Raw genomic sequence first — 19,524 nt, 5'->3', positions numbered from 1 at the left:
TTGACTTGATTTGATTGGCGAGAAGCGGTCATCCTGGTAAAGAACTGAAAGTGATTGCATTAGCTTGATTTACCGGTAGAAGGGGATCTAACGTTCGTTTACCATATCCGGCCTCATGCGATTGACAGTGATTAATTCCGACGTTCGACGATGTGATTTTGGACTGGGAATGCCAGCGTTCGGGAATGACAGGTTGATGATACCGTTTCATTATGATTTGAACCTTTTAAAAAACGATGGATTTATATAAAATCACACTAAGGAGTAGTGCGGTAAAATGCGGAGTAGTTTATATCGGTTTAACTGCCGATTAAGCAAATTGATGACCTAAGCGTACGGTATATATTACGGACTTCAACTGGGAATGCATTGTTATTCTTGGTTTGGCTTCAGTTTGTCGGTTAACGTTATTTATGAGTGTTTTCTGTCGTTGCTTTTGGGTGGGCATTTTGCTTTGGATACAAATTCAAACATCACAACTTTAACGATCTGTGTCATACTGGAGCGAGGCTCACGAGAGATCCTGACGAACCATGACAAAGTAGGAGCGGGCGGGAATAGATATAGGATTGGATTATGTTCATGACGACATATTGCCGCCGGAAATCCGATTAAGAAAAATTTATCGGGACGCCGGTGATAGCTGCAGTGTGAGTCAAATGCAAAAAGCGGCACTGGAAGCGATATCACTGATGAGAGAAGGTATCCAGTGTGACCTTTATCTAGGACCAGGTAAGGCATCTCGATCCTTGAATGGTTTTGCAGTGGAACCTATTCCTTGTAGATGGTTGGTAAAATTGATTAAATACTTCCTTCCTTTCATAAATCGTTTAAAAAAATCTGGCTGGTGCCGATTCGCAGTATAATTATGAATGAAGTTTAAATATATTTCCTAATTGCCTGTGATTGCCATAATAATGCTTTTCATACAAAGCATGGATAAATGACTTCATGACGATTGTAATTTGTATCAACTTTGCCTGACATAACAGGCTGCAAATTTATACTTCTTTAAGATTTGTTTTGAGTTTCGCATTTTGCATCGCAGTTGGCGTGTTTTTCATTTTCAGGCTGTGTGGAGGCAGTCATAGATATCTGCAATATTGCTGTTTCTTGTATTATTTATTGTACCGTTATAAGCCTACGCGTATAGAAATCACCTAATGGTAAGTAGCTACTAGCTAGCCCCGTATGAATGGTACAGATTACCGGTACAGTCTGTCTGCTACCACTATACGTGTACGCGCAGATGAAAAAAAAACACAGCCTTTATTGCGTCTTCGTGTCCCTACGCATTATAGATTAATTAAATATGCAGGCGCGTAGGCCGCTGAGCGAAAATTTACGGTTGCGAGTATATATATACTGATCTAAAATAACTGAGCGTGGAAGGGTAGGCGATCGCGCTGGGGTCTATGCATAAAACCAAAAACCCACTTAGAAATTACTAGGCTTTAATAGTGAATAGTCTAAACTGCACACTGCACAGACTAAGTAAACAAGGAGTAGGTCGGTCAAAGTCCAGTAGGATATGCCGAGATCTTGTCGCAAAGATGGGTTCTGTCTGAGACACTGGAATTCGCTCAAGTGGATGTACCTGTTCTGGTCTGTACGAGTATTGTATATAACAGACCTTCATTCCCATTCCTGCTATGGCCCTGCTCACATCTCTTGTGAATCTCTCTGTTCCACTTTTACTTATTTCAGCGCGCACTCGCCGAGTCGCAGGTTTTATTTATTTCAGTACCTGATTTTCGCAAGTTTTGTTGAAATTCAGAAACTGTATGACATGACCCTGTCTGCTGCAACATGCTTACGCTAATATTGCGAAACAAAAAATGAAGTTTTTTGTATCCAGCGAACTGTATCCGAATGCATTAGTTCTGGCATAGAGAATGATTCTATTGAATGGCTCGTATTAGCACAATACTGAATGAATAGCTCGTATTAGCACAATACAACCTCCATAGCCCGAAGGTCAGTCTAAGTTGACAGGAGATGCAGCAAACGACATTCATATTAGTACAAGAAAAAAACACCGAAGGTCTCATTCGAATATTCTATGTGATTACCATTCAACGTATACCTAAACCTACGAAAATGACGCTTGACAAACTATTCGATGTTAGTAAAAGTCATATTAACCATCACTTCAAGCTGCTCTTCCACCAGCTCATCCGGATGGGCATCCAACGCGTCTGTATCCATTCCTGATAGTAAGAAAGGAATACTAATTAACATTATTCACAATCATCGGTCCAAATCACAAAACAGCAAAAATATATACCATCAAGTAACCTCGTCTAAGTTACTGAAGAACAAAAACTACAAAAAGCACTCAAATTAGGCAAAGTCGTCCAATTCTTTATTTTACACTAATCCTAGCAAACTTTTGAACATTTAGGCACCTAAATACGCACCTCGCCTTAGCGCCACTCGTTTGTGTCGTCCCTGCTCGAAGTAGCGCTGCTTTGCCGTCAAAAAATCCGTAATCTCTGTCATCTGGCGTTTTCGCCGCTCCGACACTTCCTAAAAATCATGGTTCTGTGCTTCACAAAATCACGGTTTTGTGCTTTCGTGCGCTGCAGGTAAGTCAACCCACCTTCGAGGCTTTTGATGCCAGCAAGCGATCCTTGGTTTCGAATTCGGATGCGTATTTCTTCAGGTTCTTTTTGATATCTTTGAGTTTTTCTGCTGGGAGAATGGAAACGGGTCTCGGTCGCCAGCTGAACATACTCAACCCGTCTACTTTCTCGTTACGGATATAGCGGCCTTGGAAGGAATACAGTGTAAATCCGTTATCTTTCTGTAAATTCCCACAAATTTCTGGGTGAACAAAATCGAAATATTTTGAAGAACATCAGCAAAAGTTATAAGGATGTTAAGTCTGGACAGGCCGGAAACAACTGCACTGTCTTAAAGTACAGAAATTGCCATTATAAATTTACAATAAGCATTTACCGAGCGATAAAATCAGTGATTGTTTACAAAAAAAAACCAACGAAGACAACAAGAAACAAAATGTACTAATATTGCACTACTTTGCTACTACCCAATAACAAAAATTATTACCCTATTTCCGACATTCGAGGAGGATGTAACAGCTGTAAGGTAGCGTCCTGTGGGATCCCACTGTACGTCAGAGAGCAGGAAGTGTTCCACGTCTGCCAGCACTGACAAATCGGCTGTGTCCACAAAAATTAAATACCCGACGCTTCCGCTGCAAGGCACACTGTCTCTAAAAGCCCACGGTCAGAAATACGATTATGCTGTACCTCGAAGCCGTGTGAAGAACAACGAACTGTCCCATAGGTGACCATGAGATTTTCTCCACTTTGTGCCGCAGCGCTAATTTTTCTACAACGCATTCAACCATAATAATCACCTTAAACTGTAAAAAATGCAGCCAAAAGTATCGATAAATCATAAACCACCGTACATCGCAGAATATCTAATAAAGCAAATGCGAGCTAAGTAAAGAAGAAGAAGGTTCACGGATAGTTAAAAATCTCAACTTACCAGATTCCTTCAACTTTTCGGTAGAAAACGGCACTTACTAACTAATTCGAACGTGGCGCCTTGTCGTCCACTGTAGAAATTAGTCGATGTTACTGAATCAGCCACAGTCAGCACTACTAATTTGCTGCCATTAGGCTCCCAGGATAAATCCACGATGGGATCTGCAAACGTTAACCACACATTCATTCGAAGTTTTTCTGGTAAACCACTGTATTTTAATGAAACCGTATTTAACAGAAGTTTTTTACTAAAAGAGGAGAGACCCCCGAGATACAAAAAGATTATCAACATGGCTACGAAATGCAGACCGATCTTGCGAAATATATTCAACCTCTTTCTCTAACAACTGCCATGAGATTCGGTAATCCTAATTAAGTTACAAGGCAATTACCATTTCGGTAACGAACAAATCTTGCAACCAATAACTTCCAAAACCGAACACTCTACTCACCTCGTATCTCAATGGATTCTACGGGGACTTCCTTTCTCTTAATCAGGGTGAAAATCTCGAGGTTGTGAAATATTCCACCGTAATCGAACTTGTCGGCGCCTTTTTTCTTGATATGTTTATAACGCTGCACTTTGACGGCCATGTAATCGCCGTTCTTCTGCCAGTAGAACTCACAATCCTTGACGCTGAACAGCTGTTTACTGCGGATCTCCTCCATGGGCTTATCTTTGTCGAGAGGAACGTACAGCAGAACGACTCGGGCCGGTACATCTTTGTTGTCACTTTCCCGCACCCAATATGCGAGATAATTGTGTGCCGGACTCCATGAGAAATCTGCCACGCCGGGGATATCGCGGACAACACGAGAGAAAGTCTACGAAAACAGTGTGTGCAAATACCCACGACTTTCGAAACAGGCTTGCAATATCAATGTCCAATCAAAACGTTGAAACAAGGTTACGTATCGAACAAACTTCAGTAAATAGGAACAGCTTTCTGTATTTGAAATCATGGAAAACCGTTCATATCAAATAACTGCCACTAACCTTGGTGTTGTAAATGTTAATACATTCGTTCTTTGTCATTGTGGCAAAGTAGTTTTCGTCCGGACTCCACCTGGAATGTGAACCGCATTCAAATACCAATCAAATAAGCATCAGCATGCGCTGGTCTCACTTGAGAAAATTCGGATTCGGAGAGTCCTTTTCGCTCCAGGGGAATCTCTTCTTTTTTGCCGACGTAACCACATCCCACAGTATCAGACACTGCTCGTCAACTGGCAGATGCTCGGGCTTGTTGCGCATCGTCAGAAGATATCTAGGAAAAAGAATTTTCATTTCAAAAAATGTTTTCTCGTTTTCCGACCTGATTAAAAGAATCAACATTTCTACCAAAACCAATCGATGACCAATAAACTAACCGTAAGCACTGGTAGTATATTTACCGCTCATTAGGAGAAAATGATGCGTTAATGACTCCCTCGTGGCTGAAACGGGTGATCTGCGCAAAGTTTGGTCCGCCCCAAAGAGCTACTCCTTTCTGGTGAAAGGTGGCCAGGTAGGTGCCAAGGGGTGACCAAATGGCGTATCGGTCGGTCCAGTGCTAAAATAACGTATTCATGCAGAACCAATGTGCTACACGCTCGTCCTCCACCTGACTTCAAAATGGTGTTACAGAATCTCCACTTATATACGAGTACGCAGTGCTATCGGGCTGTTGGTGTAATATTTTATGAAGACTACTTTAATTTGCAGTCGGAACTTCAGGATCGAAAGTGTTTAAGAAGTACTTACTGTCGTACGTTATAACTTATAACCGTTTAATTCAAAAATGAACTCTGATAAAAAAAATTGATCGCTCACTTAGATAGTCAAAAATACGTCTATTGTAATAAAAATAATTATTAGTAGAAAGATTGATTGAAACAGCATGATAAAAAAATCTTGTTCAACATTAATTTTCAAGTACTGTCCACAAACCTCGCGTTCTTGCAGCAGAGCGGGTTCCACGGGGGAATTCGCATAGGCCGTCATCTTTTCGGTTCCTGTGTTGCCGCCCCATATGACAGCGTAATGATCATAACAGTCTTCACTTTCTAGCCAATAGCGCAAATTCCCCTATTGAACGACAACCAAATTAATAATAAAAACAAGAAAATTTCCGAATTTTTGAAAAGTACTCACGGGATCTTTGAAATCCTGAACCGTTGGCTCTTCCGCTTCATCCGGGACCGAAATATATCTAAAAATTCGGATCTCTAACAAACTTTTCTTACCGAATTTGCGTTAGACAGAATGGAAAAAATACGCGAGCTCAAATAACGATTTATCATTAATTTTTATGAAGTTTTTTATTGAATATACTGTATCGATAAAGCTTTCACGGCCTTACTTGTCAAAATCCACGAAGAAGTCTACAGATAATGTATGCTGCTTGTCAAATTTATATCCATTCATCGCCTTCTTAACCCGGGCCGCTATCGAGGGTTCCGCATCGGAATCAGCAAACTCATAAAATGCGAAGCTGAAAAACATCAAATCCAGGGAAAATCCAAATACTCAAACCACACCAACTACGTACACATACCAGCAATTCACCATCTGAACTTACCCCTTGGACACGTTACTTTCATCAATCGGATGAATCTCATTGATAATTTCCAATTCCGACACATCGAAGTTTGCGTGCTGTACCATAATCTTCTTGACCACGTTCCTCAATTTCTCCAGGCGCTCCGGCGGCACCATAGGCAGTCCATCCAGGATGATGATACTCTCCATTCCCGTCGTTTCATTGGGACGCAATTTCTGGATATCAGGTAATAATTCTGTAAAAAAATACAGACACCTGATTTCCACGAAAATAGGACGAGAAAAACGTGGAAGAACCCGCGACCCCGCTGAGGATGGGTACTGGGGCTCCTCACCTTCATCAGTGATATTGTCGATATAGTCGGCTGGATCGGCAAAATTCGGCATGTGGGGATAGCTTGCAGAATCGGAGCGCGATGCGGTCGAACGCTTTCGACCGTCGACTAAGGTAGTCATTTTTATGTAAAAAGAAATATCATTGGAAAAAGAAATATTTATTATCTATATTCTATTAAGATGAATTACCACGTATCTCGGTATCTACCTGATTTTACCAGAAAATGCGGGCAGCCTTGCGTTGGAAATATGGCGGACAGTACTATATAATTACAAGTATCGGTCGCGCTAGCGCGCGACCAGTTGTGTTCTAGGTATGGAAGAATGAAAGAAATTACAAAACATACTCCGTGCAGCAATAAAATATTTCAAATATAAAACCCCACCGAGGCCAGCTACGAAAATATTTTAAACACGTAGAAATGCGGACAGCTTTCAAGCTTTCCGGTTAAAATCGATCAGTTTACAAAAATTATAATAATCTCTGTGATTTTTCTTGTTTGTCTTTTTCATGTTTTTAATGTAACTTTATATTGCTGATCTAGCCAACTGAAAACTTGAATTTTTTGGTACGACAGGTAGTATTTAAACGGTGATAAAATGGATGGCGTAGGATCACTTACACGATGCCCATAATAATGATAAAACACCATTCAGCCGATATTTCAGCGCAGAATTAATGGAAACTTGTGGGAAAGTTAATAGTTGCTTAAAGTGACCTCGCAGACTGCATCTTTAGCTACTAACTGCAAGATTTTCAGCCATTCAGCCAGCTGTTCAGTATTTAATAAAACTAGGGAAATGCACCGCTCCTTGCTAGCACTAAAAGACCCAGCCAAGCTAGAAATATTTCGAGAAGTATTTAGAACTGGGAAAGTGAATTACACACAGGGATGTCGATGCACTGCGCAATTTTCCTTTTACTGACTCTGATATCCATAATAGTGACTAACAGAAGACTGCATAATATCAGACACTTTATTGGATTCATTTATATCTAACATCTACGAACGATATAATATGTAGAAGTATACTTAGTTAAAAAACCTGGCGCAGGCGTTCTGTTTTAACTGTCCAGTTATCTTTACTTTGGAGCGGTAGCATTTTGCTGCTTTAATGAACTGCAGAAGATTCAAAGGAAAACGATCTATCGCCAATCTACCCCAGTTCTTATGCGGAAAAAGCCGACATAGAAATGCCGACATCGCCGCAGACTTTACATACGTTCTGTAACTTCTGTAAAATTGCCGGAAGTTCTGTAAAAGTGAACCAAACAATGGTGTAGTGCTGAATCTTACAGAGCGCTACAGAACAACGACACAGAAACTTAAAATGATGTATCCAGTGTCCAGTTCCAGTATATTTTTTTATGAATTTATGCAATTTTTTATGAATTACCACCGTAAAACCCTGGGAGGCGAGCGGGGAGGGGGGCCACCGAGCTTCGGGAGGGGCGTTTAAAACCGCACGGGGCGTTAATTTCGGGGGGGGGGGGGGCGTTAATATCGGGTTTTACGGTATTTGAAAAAAAGCTATACTCGTACAGTGCCAAATGGCTCAGTTCCGATGCGTGTCATTTGGGCATCATGGTGTCCGGCTTGACCTATGGTCAGAAAAATTATACAAAAAGTGACTTTCGTAATTGACATTTTTGGTCGATTAATACTAATTTTCAGATGGCTATTCCCACTCCTTCTGGTACCCGGCGTTAATAGGTTAAAGTGCGCGGCGAGACGGGATGTATTATATATGCGTAAAGTACTGCACTTCAGTATTATTTGTACTTTGTATTATAAATTTCTGGATAGAAGAACCTTAGACTAAGTACTGTATATTAAAGTGCACTGCATACGTATATGAACTATGGTAACTAATCCGTACACTGCCTTTCCTTATCTTTTACGTCGTACACTACCATTCGGCACTACCTTTATCTGCGTTCGCGACCTTTTACTGTTTTGAATTCTTCATGTTAACGCTATTTCCGGACCTGCCGTTTTCGTTAACAGCTGCCATTGCCGCGTAAGTTCACGTATTATCACCAGTTGTACGTAAGTAACTCTCGGCTCCCGGATACCGGTTTTTCTTCGCACAGGGTTTGAAACGTTGGCATTGCCGTTTTCATTTTTGAACGAAGTTTCGACCAGTTTCGCAGGTTTCTTCTGTACTAGAAGTTGCCACTTGGTCTTTTCAATGTACAGGGCGAAAGGCAGTGTACGGAGTGAAAGGTAGGTGAAGGTAGTTTAGGGAGTGGTCACCTTAAGTTATTCTGGGTAGCCACGATTGCGCAAGAATTTCTGTGTGCGTGACCGACGTGACCGACGTGACAGAAACTCCCGTTTTCTTGAACATAGAGGACCTTCGCTTCGCTTCGGTTGATAAATTAAATACATATTTATTAGATTTTAGGTTAGTGACTACCAAAGCTGCCACCAGTATTACAAAGTAACGTAGGTTTGTGAATGCCCAAGCTACCACCAGTACCACAGAGCCGCTACGTTGTGAATACAGTAAACGGGCCGCGGGCCGGCTCTTGGATATTAAAGAATTAGATACTCGTATAAATTAGACACTTTAGACCGTGAGATATTGAGATACTCACATTTCTAGATATTTTTAAAATTTAGAAACTCTGGAGGCTAAAAATATGTAGAGGTAACGGCCCCGCTGCGCGGGGCCGAGTCGAAATATTTAGAAATTCTGGAAATGTAAAAGCTTTAAAGCCGACTTTGGAAGAATTTATAGTTATTTTGAGGAAATCGAACGGATTTAAGAACGTCTTAAAGGTTTCAAGAATTAGAAAAAATAAAATTATGTTTGATGTAATTGGCAATTTTAAATAACAATTGTTTAGGTTGCTAAGTTGCGAGTTTTCTAAAAGCTAACAGCATTTAAGTACTATAACTTACGTAGTATTACATTAAAGTACAACTTACGTAGTATTACACTAAAGTACTAACAACATTAATTTTAAGTACTTAATACTACGCTGCCACATTTAAGTGCTACAACCTTAAGTGCTGACAACCCTTAAGTACTACAACTTTCAAAACAGTTTTTTGGACCTTCTCCAAAACTTAAGATTTTTTTAAAGATGAAGGTAGGAACGTTTGTGCGATGCTCTATTTTATAAAATTAACAACTTATTGAAAAAATCAATGTTGATTTAGGAGATAATTTCCAAAACTAACAACCTTTAAGTACTGACAATCCTTAAGTACTACCACTTTTAAAAATTTTTTTAGACCTTCTCCAAAACTTTAGGTTTTTTTAAAGATAAAGGTAGGAACGTTTGTGCGATGCCTTATTTTATAAAATTAACAACTTATTGAAAAAATCAATCTTGATTTAGGAGATAATTTCCAAAAAATAAGGACGTAAGGATATATGAATCTATTGATATGAATGAAGTGAATTTGTATACTACTATACTGTATCAATAGATTCATATATCCTTACGTCCTTATTTTCTGGAAATTATCTCCTAAATAAGATTGATTTTCAATAAGTTGATAATTTTATAAAATAAGCATCAGCTCTACCTTATATCTAAAAAATCTTAAGTTTTGGAGATGTCTAAAAAATACAAAAAAGTGCAGTACTTAAGGGATGGTAGTACTTAAAGGTTGTTATTTGAAATATTCTAAATCAACATTCATTTTCAATAAGTTGTTAATTTTATAAAATAGAGCATCTAAACGTTCTACCATTATCTTCAAAAATCTTAAGTTTTAATGAAGAATCTAAAGAAAATTTTAAAAGTTGTAGTACTTCTAGGGTTGTTAGTACTACAGGTTAATAGTACTGTACTTAAATGCTGTTGGCTTCTAGAGTTCGCAGCAGCAGCCTAAACAATAGTTATTTAAAACTGCCAATTACATTAAACATAATTTTATTTTTTTTAATTCTTGAAACCTTTAATACATTCTTAAATCCGTTCGATTACCTCCAAATAACTATAAATTCTTTCAAAGCCCGCTTTAAAGCTTTTACATTTCAAGAATTTCTAAATATTTCGACTCGGCCCTTGCGGCCATCTATATTTTTAGACTCTAGAGTTTCTAAATTTTAAAAATATCTACAAATCTAAGTACCTCAATATCTCACGGTCTGATGTGTATAATTTATACGAGTATCTAATTATTCCTGAATATCTAAGAGCCGGCCCGCGGCCCGTTAACTTCCTGTATTCACTAACGTAACGGCTCTGTGGTGCTGGTAGTAGCCTGAGCATTCACTAACCTACGTTACTTTGTATACTGATATCTATGGCAGCTTAGGTATTCTAATAAATATGTATTTAATTTATTTTTTTAAATACTGAACAGCTGGATGAATGGCTGAAAATCTTGCAATGAGTAGCTAAAGATGCAGTCTGCGAGGTCACTTTCAGCAGCTATCAATTGTTTCCCACAACTTTCCATTAATTCTGCTCTAATATCGGCTGAATGGTGTTTTATGGGCATGGTGTAAGTGATCCCACGCCATCCATTTTATCACCGTTTAAATACTATCTGTCGTACCAAAAGATTTTGAGTTGGCTAGAATATAAAGTTACATTAAAAACATGAAAAGACAAACAAAAAGAAAAATTACGGAGATTATTACAGTTTTTGTAAACTGATCGATTTTAACCGGAAAGCGTGAAAGCTGTCCGCATTTCTACATGTTTAAAACATTTTCGTAGCTGGCCTCGGTGGGCGTTTATATTTGAAATATTTTATTGGTGTACGAAGTATATTTTGTAATTTCTTTCATTCTTCCATACCCTGAACACAACTGGTCGCGCGCTAGCGCGACCGAGTCTTGCCAATAGATTCATATATCCTTACGTCCTTATTTTTTGAAAATTATCTCCTAAATCAGGATTGATTTTTTCAATAAGTTGATAATTTTATAAATAGAGCATCGCACAAACGTTCCTACCTTTATCTCTAAAAAAATCTCTAGTTTTTGGAGAAGGTCTAAAAAGTTTTTTAAAAGCTGTAGTACTTAAATGTTGTTAGTACTCGTAATACGGTATGTAATACCCACAGCACTTATCACTTAATCGCCGGCGTATCATGAATTTTTGAAAGTTGTAGTACTTAAATTTAGTAGTACGTATGTTGTAGTACTTAGATTAATGTTGTTAGCTCCTAGAAAGTTCTAGATACATGGTTGTGGGAGTATGTATATATTTTGTATCTAGCAACCCATATTTTAAATGTAGGAGAATTGCTGCTGCACGTGTAACGCAGTTTTACGTTCAAAGTATAACTTATAATTTATTACATCAAAACTTATAATTTATTACATTACTTACTAATTATAGTTTATTACTTACTTAACTTACTTACTTATAATTTTGGTGACTGCTATGCGCCCCGACAAACCGGGCGCATAGAATTTAGCTATGCGCCCGATGTCAGGCGCACAAATTCTTGCGCCCCGAATTTCGGGCGCAGAAATATCGCTGATTTGCTGTTTTTCCGAAGGTTTTCTGTTTTATTTGGTTTCTTTTATTTATTTATTTAATTTTCCTGTTGTATTGTCAAAAACAGAACAGCTTACGTATTATACCTCAACCTGTAAACTTGTTTGCCTTAACGAGGACTACGGCAACAACAACAACGACGCGTAATTATTAAGATTTATTTGTGCATTGGACGAAAACACTAGCACCCGAACACCGGTCACCGGTGCAATCGACTCCGTCGTCCTATCTAAATCAGTCAAATCATCTCCCAGTCAAATCATCTCCCAGTCTCCTCGCAAAAGAAGGTGGGCGTGGGGAAGAACTACTTGATGCATGTAAATCACCTTTACTGTACTGAAATTGATTACTGCAGTGGACACAACAGAAACTAAAATGTACTAAACACAAATGTGCAATCGCTATGCGACATCGTAGTCAGAGTTGCATTACTTCTCCAGTATCGGGATGTGCATCCCAACGACACACCTTAATGGCTTTTCTCGGCTGGACACATCACGGAATCAGTCTGAGAGATCTTAATTTTCAGCAACTTTACAGCAAGCTAATAACACTTTTTTATCGCGGACTGTGAGTATTACAGTAACTGTTTTAGGTCATCTGACACGGCACAGAATCCACCCCATGCAGAAAACTGTAGCAAAATAGAATTAGCACAGCTAATTCCGGTTAACGCAGCGTACGTAGTTGCAAGGCTGGACGACGTGGTTGAACAGTGTCCAGCCGAGAAAAGCCATTAAGGTGTGTCGTTGGGATGCACATCCCGATACTGGAGAAGTAATGCAACTCTGACTACGATGTCGCATAGCGATTGCACATTTGTGTTTAGTACATTTTAGTTTCTGTTGTGTCCACTGCAGTAATCAATTTCAGTACAGTAAAGGTGATTTACATGCATCAAGTAGTTCTTCCCCCACGCCCACCTTCTTTTGCGAGGAGACTGGGAGATGATTTGACTGGGAGATGATTTGACTGATTTAGATAGGACGACGGAGTCGATTGCACCGGTGACCGGTGTTCGGGTGCTAGTGTTTTCGTCCAATGCACAAATAAATCTTAATAATTACGCGTCGTTGTTGTTGTTGCCGTAGTCCTCGTTAAGGCAAACAAGTTTACAGGTTGAGGTATAATACGTAAGCTGTTCTGTTTTTGACAATACAACAGGAAAATTAAATAAATAAATAAAAGAAACCAAATAAAACAGAAAACCTTCGGAAAAACAGCAAATCAGCGATATTTCTGCGCCCGGAAATTCGGGGCGCAAAGCCAAATTCTGTGCGCCCGGACATCGGGGCGCATAGCTAAATTCCATGCGCCCGGTTTGTCGGGGCGCATAGCAGTCACCTTTATTTTATACTGAAAAGCTTGACTGAGTGGCTGAAAATCTTACAACTAGAAGCTAAAGATGAGTCCTGCGAGGTCACCTTGACACTTGAGCAACTATTAATTGTTTCCCACAAGTTTTCGTTAATTCTGTTAAGTTTCCATTTACATCCGTCGTACTCGTACCAAAAAATTGAAGTCTTGAGTTGGCTAGATCGGCAATATAAAGTTACATAAAAAGCGTGAAAAAGACAACAAAAAGAAAAATTACGAGGTGATGACAATTTTTATAAAACTGGTCGAATTCAACCGGTAAGCTTGAAAGCTGTCAGCATTTCTACATGTTTAAAATATTTCTTAGCTGGCCTCGCTGAGGCTTTACATTTAAAATATTTCTCAAAATCTGTTTTATTGCTGTGCGAAGTGTGTACATTTTGTAATTTCTTTCTTTCTTCCATACCTCGAACACAACTGGTCGCGCGCTAGCGCGACCGATACTTGTACGTATATAGCACTCCCTGTACTTTATGTAACCCGGCTGGAATGGAGTAATTGGTCTAACGCGTTGGGGCGGGGCTAAAAGCTGGGGCGTGGCTAAAGTGCGGCAGTTTACAGCGAACTTTGCCATAGCGCTTACTGGGTAAACATGGCTTTTGTATCTACGAGTATATTGTGCGCTTAATCGACAAGCTTCTTCGAAGGTACAGTTGCGGCTGATATTTCTTTCGAAGGTTGCGGCTCTGCTACGCGGTAAGCAACCGTAATGCAAGATTAGTTACTACTGTATTCCCTAAATTTAATATCGTGGGAATTATGTATGCTATCAACAAGTCTATGCCCAGCCGTAACTGGCCATAGCTGCTTACTGTAGCATGAAAATCAGGAATGGAAAACGCGATAATATGGTTTATAAGCACATATGCAAAATTTTGGGACCAAGTTTTGCAGTAGCCATGTAAATGATCGGTGTTCTTTGCCAAACTAATCAGTATTGCCCGAAAAATTATGATACGTTTTCCGCACAACCAATAACTTTCGAACAGATGCTGCGGAATGCCGGCGTTTCTGGTGAAGATCCTATAGGAGAAGTGTTTCTTTAGATTTTGTTAATTTTTATGCGTAATTTGGTTTTTCATATGGACTGTACAGTCGGACTGAAAGCTGAAAAGTGAGCATTTTCATTTCAATTGTTAATAAAGCTTACGTTTGTTAGTCGAAGATGCGCACTTGGGCGCTCCATTTGTATTATTGTTCTTACAGATTTAGATAAGTAACACTTGAGTCATTTTTTATGGTTCGACACGGTCCTTAAATTGCAACATGATACAATGCGAAAAAAATAACATTACACCAGGTAAGTAATTTACAGTGCGTACTGTACTCGTATGATATTTATGCTGCTATGTAAATCGGCGACTCATGGTTTCGAGCTATGAAGCATGATCATAAGTTATCCAACAATTAAGTTACCAGAAAGCGCATTTAGTGTAATCTCTGTCACTGTAGTACGAGTACTTCGAAGTAGTCAATTTCAATTGCAGCACCCAATAGTGCCGATCTATGACAATGAAGACCTGTTTTTTTTGTTAGCGCTATCCACACGGCTGCGAATTTTGGTATGATGTGCTGGTATATAAAGGAGTATAACCGTAGGGCAAACATCTAGGCATATTTCGGCTGAATGGCGTTGCTTTTTAAGAAAAATTCCCCATTGTTCTTCGCAGCTGAAAGCTGCACAGGCAGTATTTAAAGGAAGAAGCTGTATTAACAATGATCGAGTGCAGTCATGTAGAAGACACTTAGTTGTAGAAGACGTAAAATGGAATTTCCGTGTTCTTATACATTTCTGTCTACTGTGGCAGCAATTTTAACGCTGACCACTGCACTTCTCCCGGACGATTACGTCCAGACGTCTGCTCAGGACAAGCAGAATATTCTGTGGACGCAGATTGAAAGTTCCCCAAACAGTCCGGCACCACTGCCGACCAACAATCCCAGTCTGGCGGATTCTATACGTCTCTTCAACCAGAGCTACCTTCAGGTGGTGTTTTTTCACAGTTCCGATGAATTACCACCGGGTCGTAAGAAACTGGTTCACACCTACGGAATGGTGGCCAAAGTGGAGTTGGTAATCTTTCCTAATTCAACTTACACGGGTTTATTTCACACGGGCGGAATCGGTCTGATACGCTTTTCTGTGGCCAAATACGATCCGCAGAATATCGTCCCCGCCATCGCCGTGAAGATTTTGGTTGATGGCCAAAAATCACAGAATTTTTTTGCACTGAATAACACAGATGGACAAGGGACGAACACCAATTTCTTCGCACGTCCCATATCCAATTTCATTGACGAGCCGCAAACTGCCGATCCAACTGCGCGCGCTTTGCAGTAATTTTTTGTGATAAGCGCCGCCACGAAAAACCTGCCCGGCGGCCCGGATGACCGGCCGGAATCCACCCTCAATTTGCCGTTTTACGAAGCGGCTTCCGTTGACGCAAACGGAATGAATGTATCGGAAGCTGTGCGAGCGCCGTACAGAATTACCTATCTGCCCAACGGCGATTTGGGATGGGACGCCAACAGTGCTCAGGATGTGCGCATGCAATTAACCACAATTCCCGAGAATTCAGTACTGTTCACCCTGGCAGTCAGTCCCACCAAAAATAGCGATGCGACGGAAATTATCGGACAGTTGGTGTCGCGTAGTCCGGTTTTTGGATCGCATTATGGCGACGAGAAGCTGTTTTTCCAACACCCTTCTAAACGTTGGAGGTCATAGATTAATCAGAGGATCTAGTCATAATTGAAGTTGTGATTGCATTATATTATTTAGGGTTGTCTGCCCATGGAAAAGCTCTACTATCATTTTCCATTGGATCATAATACATGGCAATGCAATTCAGCTCTATCGAAATACATAGTATCGTATAGTACGAAATCATAATTCGTATTGTGTGTGGTAAAATATGTACCTCCACATATGTATCTGGTTGTATACATATTTTACTGTTGTTGTTGAGAGCTATAAAGAGAATTCTCGGTGTGAATAAAATCCTCACTAACAAAATGCTCCCTAACGGTACTTCTGTCGGTTTCATTCTACATAAAAATCGCATGTTCCTTGCGAGCCTAATATTCAAGCTTTTACTTACGAACACTACTAGCACACTGTAATTCGTAACAGGAATGTTAAATTCACTAATTAAGTACTGTGCTTCTATAAAAAATACGGAAACACACCAGCAATACAGTAAGAATTATCCTAAGAAACAATTAGGGTGAAAAATGAATCTTATTTGCATTCTTCATCCAACAACCAATTTCTGGGATTCTTCAGAACTTGAAGTAAATCATTTTCTCTGGATCCAGGCGACGGTGAATGGCAGTATTCCCATTTCTGTTAAAGCAGAATAGTTAAACGCCTCATAAACTTTTGCAGCCGGTAGTAAATTAGGTGATCTCATATTAATTGCATTTATTGCACTTACGGCTAAGAGCGGCAGTGACATTAAAATGCTTTCGTATCGTGCGCCAGGAGTAAATAGTCCAAACTTCGTGCCTCGATCATACAACACTATAACGAGGCAATTATTCCGAAAATTACAATAAGTTTATGGATTTGTTTTGGTAATAGACTGAGCATCCTGCGGCATCGTACAGTTAAATTCCACATATCTGTAAACGAAAAGCACATAATAAGTTTTGTTATTGCTCGTCGAATCGATCAACATGAACTAAAGCGCTTTTGTACCGTCCTCGTCGCAGTAACTGCCAGTTTCGCTCTGGTGTATCGTATGGCTTATCCTTGTTTTTTGTGACTATTGGTACGTAAGAAGGTATAACGGCGTTTGCACAGCTCTGCAATTACATTCTCAATAGGCTTTCATTGTTTAAGAATGGTGCAAAATGAAACGATATTATCTTCAAGTGCACAGCATTTGCGCCCGTAATTAATTAAGTACAATACAAAAGTTATTTATGGTAAAAGATAATTACTGCACGATTTGCACCTGAATAAATTTGAAGGAATTTTCCAAGGTCGGCTCTTCTAGATCGTCAAAGAATATGCCACCGACACCGCGACGCTCACCTAATATAAATACTTTTCGGTATTAGGCATTCTTATGAAACTTTTTATGGCTCTTCACAAAACGTAAACAAGTATATGATCTTTTTACAATGACATAAGACCGCATTACAAAACAGGTAACAACAATAGCAAAGGTCTATCAACATATCTGTAGATTACCGTAGTTATACCGTTTATATTTCATACGTTTTGGCAAATATGATTTCACAAAACGTTTGCTGTTACGCGAAATGGAAGAGTGCTCACTAACCTCGATGCGATATGACAAAATAATTGTCACACCACTCTTTGAATTTATTGTACTTATCGGCACCGAACGGATTGCACGCTTGTTTCAGCTGCAAATGGAAATGCCGGCAATCCTGCAATAGACAAAAATCATCCTGAATGCTGGTGTTATACAGATATTTCGGCTCTACGTATTACTTTTAAAAAGGTACAGCGCCATAATTATTATGTAGACATTATTTACGACTACATTGTTCGCAAATCGTAGTATTGCACAACAGAAATCACGTTTTGTTGTTCTGCAAATATCACCTCTTCATCCAGATAATACGGCGTCAAGTCGGTTCCGCCGCCAAACCATGCCTGGACTGAGCCGCTAGGGTCAATTACTTCAAAATAGCGATAATTAAAATGAATGGTTGGCACGTGTGGATTCTTCTAAAAACCCAAACAATGATTATTTTGTTATCGTATGTTTAATTATTTTCCTACCGGATGAACAACTGAACTGATTCCTGTAGCAAAGAAGCTGAGCTGATCGGATGTCAGGAGCTTTCCCCTGTATTGTCATCGAGCATTTATCATTTCTCAACACATCAAGTTAAAAGTATCATTCGATGTGATCCATTTTACCTCGAACGCCTATAAAACCAAAACATGTTTTTAGATTTATGATAAGAATGTTATGGCAGGTTTTTAAATCAATCTGCTGTTTATATTGTACATTTGCGCTACCGCTTCCTTTGGCAAAACGCCGTGAACCACCGATATGTTTACTCCTGCTTTCTCAAACACCAATCCGTCTTGCAAAACACACGATATTCCTCCACCGCCCTATAAGAAAAGCTCCCATTCCTGTTTATTTACATCTGTACTGTACGACAAATTCGAAATTAGCTTATTCCTATCAAACGAACAGTATTTACGAAACTGAGCAAATGTCTGACGAGCATCTGCTTATTCGAAGTAGAAATTATTGTCATGTCATTCCTCATATCTAGAATTCAAAACGCTTACTTCCGGTCTTTCCCATCGGTCTACCAAAAATTTAGCAGTAGGTTCAAAAGCCTCCAAGGCATGGCAAAAGGATTGCTGGAAAATACTCTATTAGCGCATAATTTAACAATTTGCGGCTCAACTAGAATATTCATAATAACAGGTAATTCACGTTGTTAATTCAAATGCTCTAGCGGAATATTGTGCCACACACAAGTAAGACAGTGATTATGTCTAATACCTGGATCCTCATAATGAATATTTCCATACGGCATTTTATCGGCGGATTCTCCTATTGACAACGATTACAGTAGGTAACACAAATTTCAAGGTTCTATCAGTCTTAAATACGCTTATTATACCTTTGCATAGACTATAATTAACATTACACGTACGCGTTACCGAACTACATTTGCACCTACTTGTATTATGCAGAATAAATGCGTGACCAGTACCAATATGTACAACCCGTTTTCTCTGTCGTTCGATGTTCAGAAATTAAACAGTTCCAAAATTAACTTACGACTGAGAGATTTTCTCTCGATGTTATTGGAACGGCCATAAACTCAGAATCCATTTCATATAGATTTCGCTTTCGGTTGCACCTTTCACTGTCTTCGGGCAGGGTTTATTCAGCTCTTAAAGGTTTTCCGTCCAATATTTTGGTAGCATAGAACTTATTAACCGCTTGTTACGCATAACTTATTAACCGCTTGTTATCTTGTTATCAGGCACTCATTTTTATGTAGTTGCACCTAAAAAAGTAGTGGAAAATTCAGTCATTTAGTTACATGTTTTAAAGAAATGAACTACTGTACTTGCCATGCATGGTATCGAACGCTTTGCTACTTGCATTAGCTGAATTTGTTTGAAATACTGTACTGCTCTTTGTATGCACTCGTGTTAGCAGACGTTTCCGCCATGAATCTAATGTCGGCATACTTTTGCTCGGCCCAGCAGACTGGAGGACAAAGGTCACGCAGTAGTTATCGTGAAATCTTGACCACGGGTT

The 19,524-nt window shown here is 39.4% G+C and overlaps 2 protein-coding genes and 1 pseudogene across 5 annotated transcripts; 1 reads left to right on the top strand and 2 right to left on the bottom strand.

Moving 5' to 3' along the window:
- Positions 1–1,930: 1,930 nt before the first annotated feature.
- On the bottom strand, positions 1,931–7,257 carry LOC129588074 (eukaryotic translation initiation factor 3 subunit B-like). 4 transcript variants are annotated; one of them, XM_055482116.1, is made up of 16 exons: positions 7,020–7,257; positions 6,396–6,503; positions 6,080–6,296; positions 5,861–5,992; positions 5,653–5,710; positions 5,449–5,586; positions 4,914–5,071; positions 4,646–4,786; positions 4,516–4,585; positions 3,971–4,343; positions 3,558–3,680; positions 3,276–3,357; positions 3,073–3,220; positions 2,603–2,806; positions 2,421–2,529; positions 1,931–2,210 (listed from the first exon to the last, which is right to left on the bottom strand). In XM_055482116.1, the coding sequence occupies exons 2-16, from the start codon at positions 6,445–6,447 to the stop codon at positions 2,116–2,118; spliced, it is 2,100 nt and encodes a 699-aa protein (XP_055338091.1). In that variant the 5' UTR covers positions 6,448–6,503; positions 7,020–7,257; the 3' UTR covers positions 1,931–2,115. The 4 variants fall into 4 exon arrangements, with proteins under 4 accessions (XP_055338091.1, XP_055338092.1, XP_055338090.1 ...); XM_055482117.1 differs by lacking the exon at positions 7,020–7,257 and adding an exon at positions 6,615–6,829; XM_055482115.1 differs by lacking the exon at positions 7,020–7,257 and adding an exon at positions 6,605–6,822.
- Positions 7,258–14,848: 7,591 nt separating this feature from the next.
- On the top strand, positions 14,849–16,245 carry LOC129588079 (uncharacterized; annotated as a pseudogene).
- Positions 16,246–16,479: 234 nt separating this feature from the next.
- LOC129588078 (oxygen-dependent coproporphyrinogen-III oxidase-like) lies at positions 16,480–19,327 on the bottom strand. Its single transcript, XM_055482124.1, has 13 exons — positions 19,036–19,327; positions 18,754–18,804; positions 18,534–18,608; positions 18,241–18,350; positions 18,150–18,158; positions 18,009–18,075; positions 17,829–17,954; positions 17,539–17,650; positions 17,209–17,288; positions 16,950–17,056; positions 16,857–16,873; positions 16,687–16,772; positions 16,480–16,595 (listed from the first exon to the last, which is right to left on the bottom strand). The coding sequence occupies exons 1-13, from the start codon at positions 19,087–19,089 to the stop codon at positions 16,491–16,493; spliced, it is 999 nt and encodes a 332-aa protein (XP_055338099.1). The 5' UTR covers positions 19,090–19,327; the 3' UTR covers positions 16,480–16,490.
- Between the last annotated feature and the right edge of the window lie 197 nt (positions 19,328–19,524).

The sequence above is a fragment of the Paramacrobiotus metropolitanus genome, unplaced genomic scaffold (genome assembly GCF_019649055.1).
Source record: "Paramacrobiotus metropolitanus isolate TYO unplaced genomic scaffold, Prichtersi_v1.0 Parri_scaffold0000028, whole genome shotgun sequence".
NCBI classification, from domain to species: Eukaryota; Metazoa; Tardigrada; class Eutardigrada; order Parachela; family Macrobiotidae; genus Paramacrobiotus; species Paramacrobiotus metropolitanus.
This window is presented reverse-complemented; position numbering and strand designations above follow the sequence as displayed.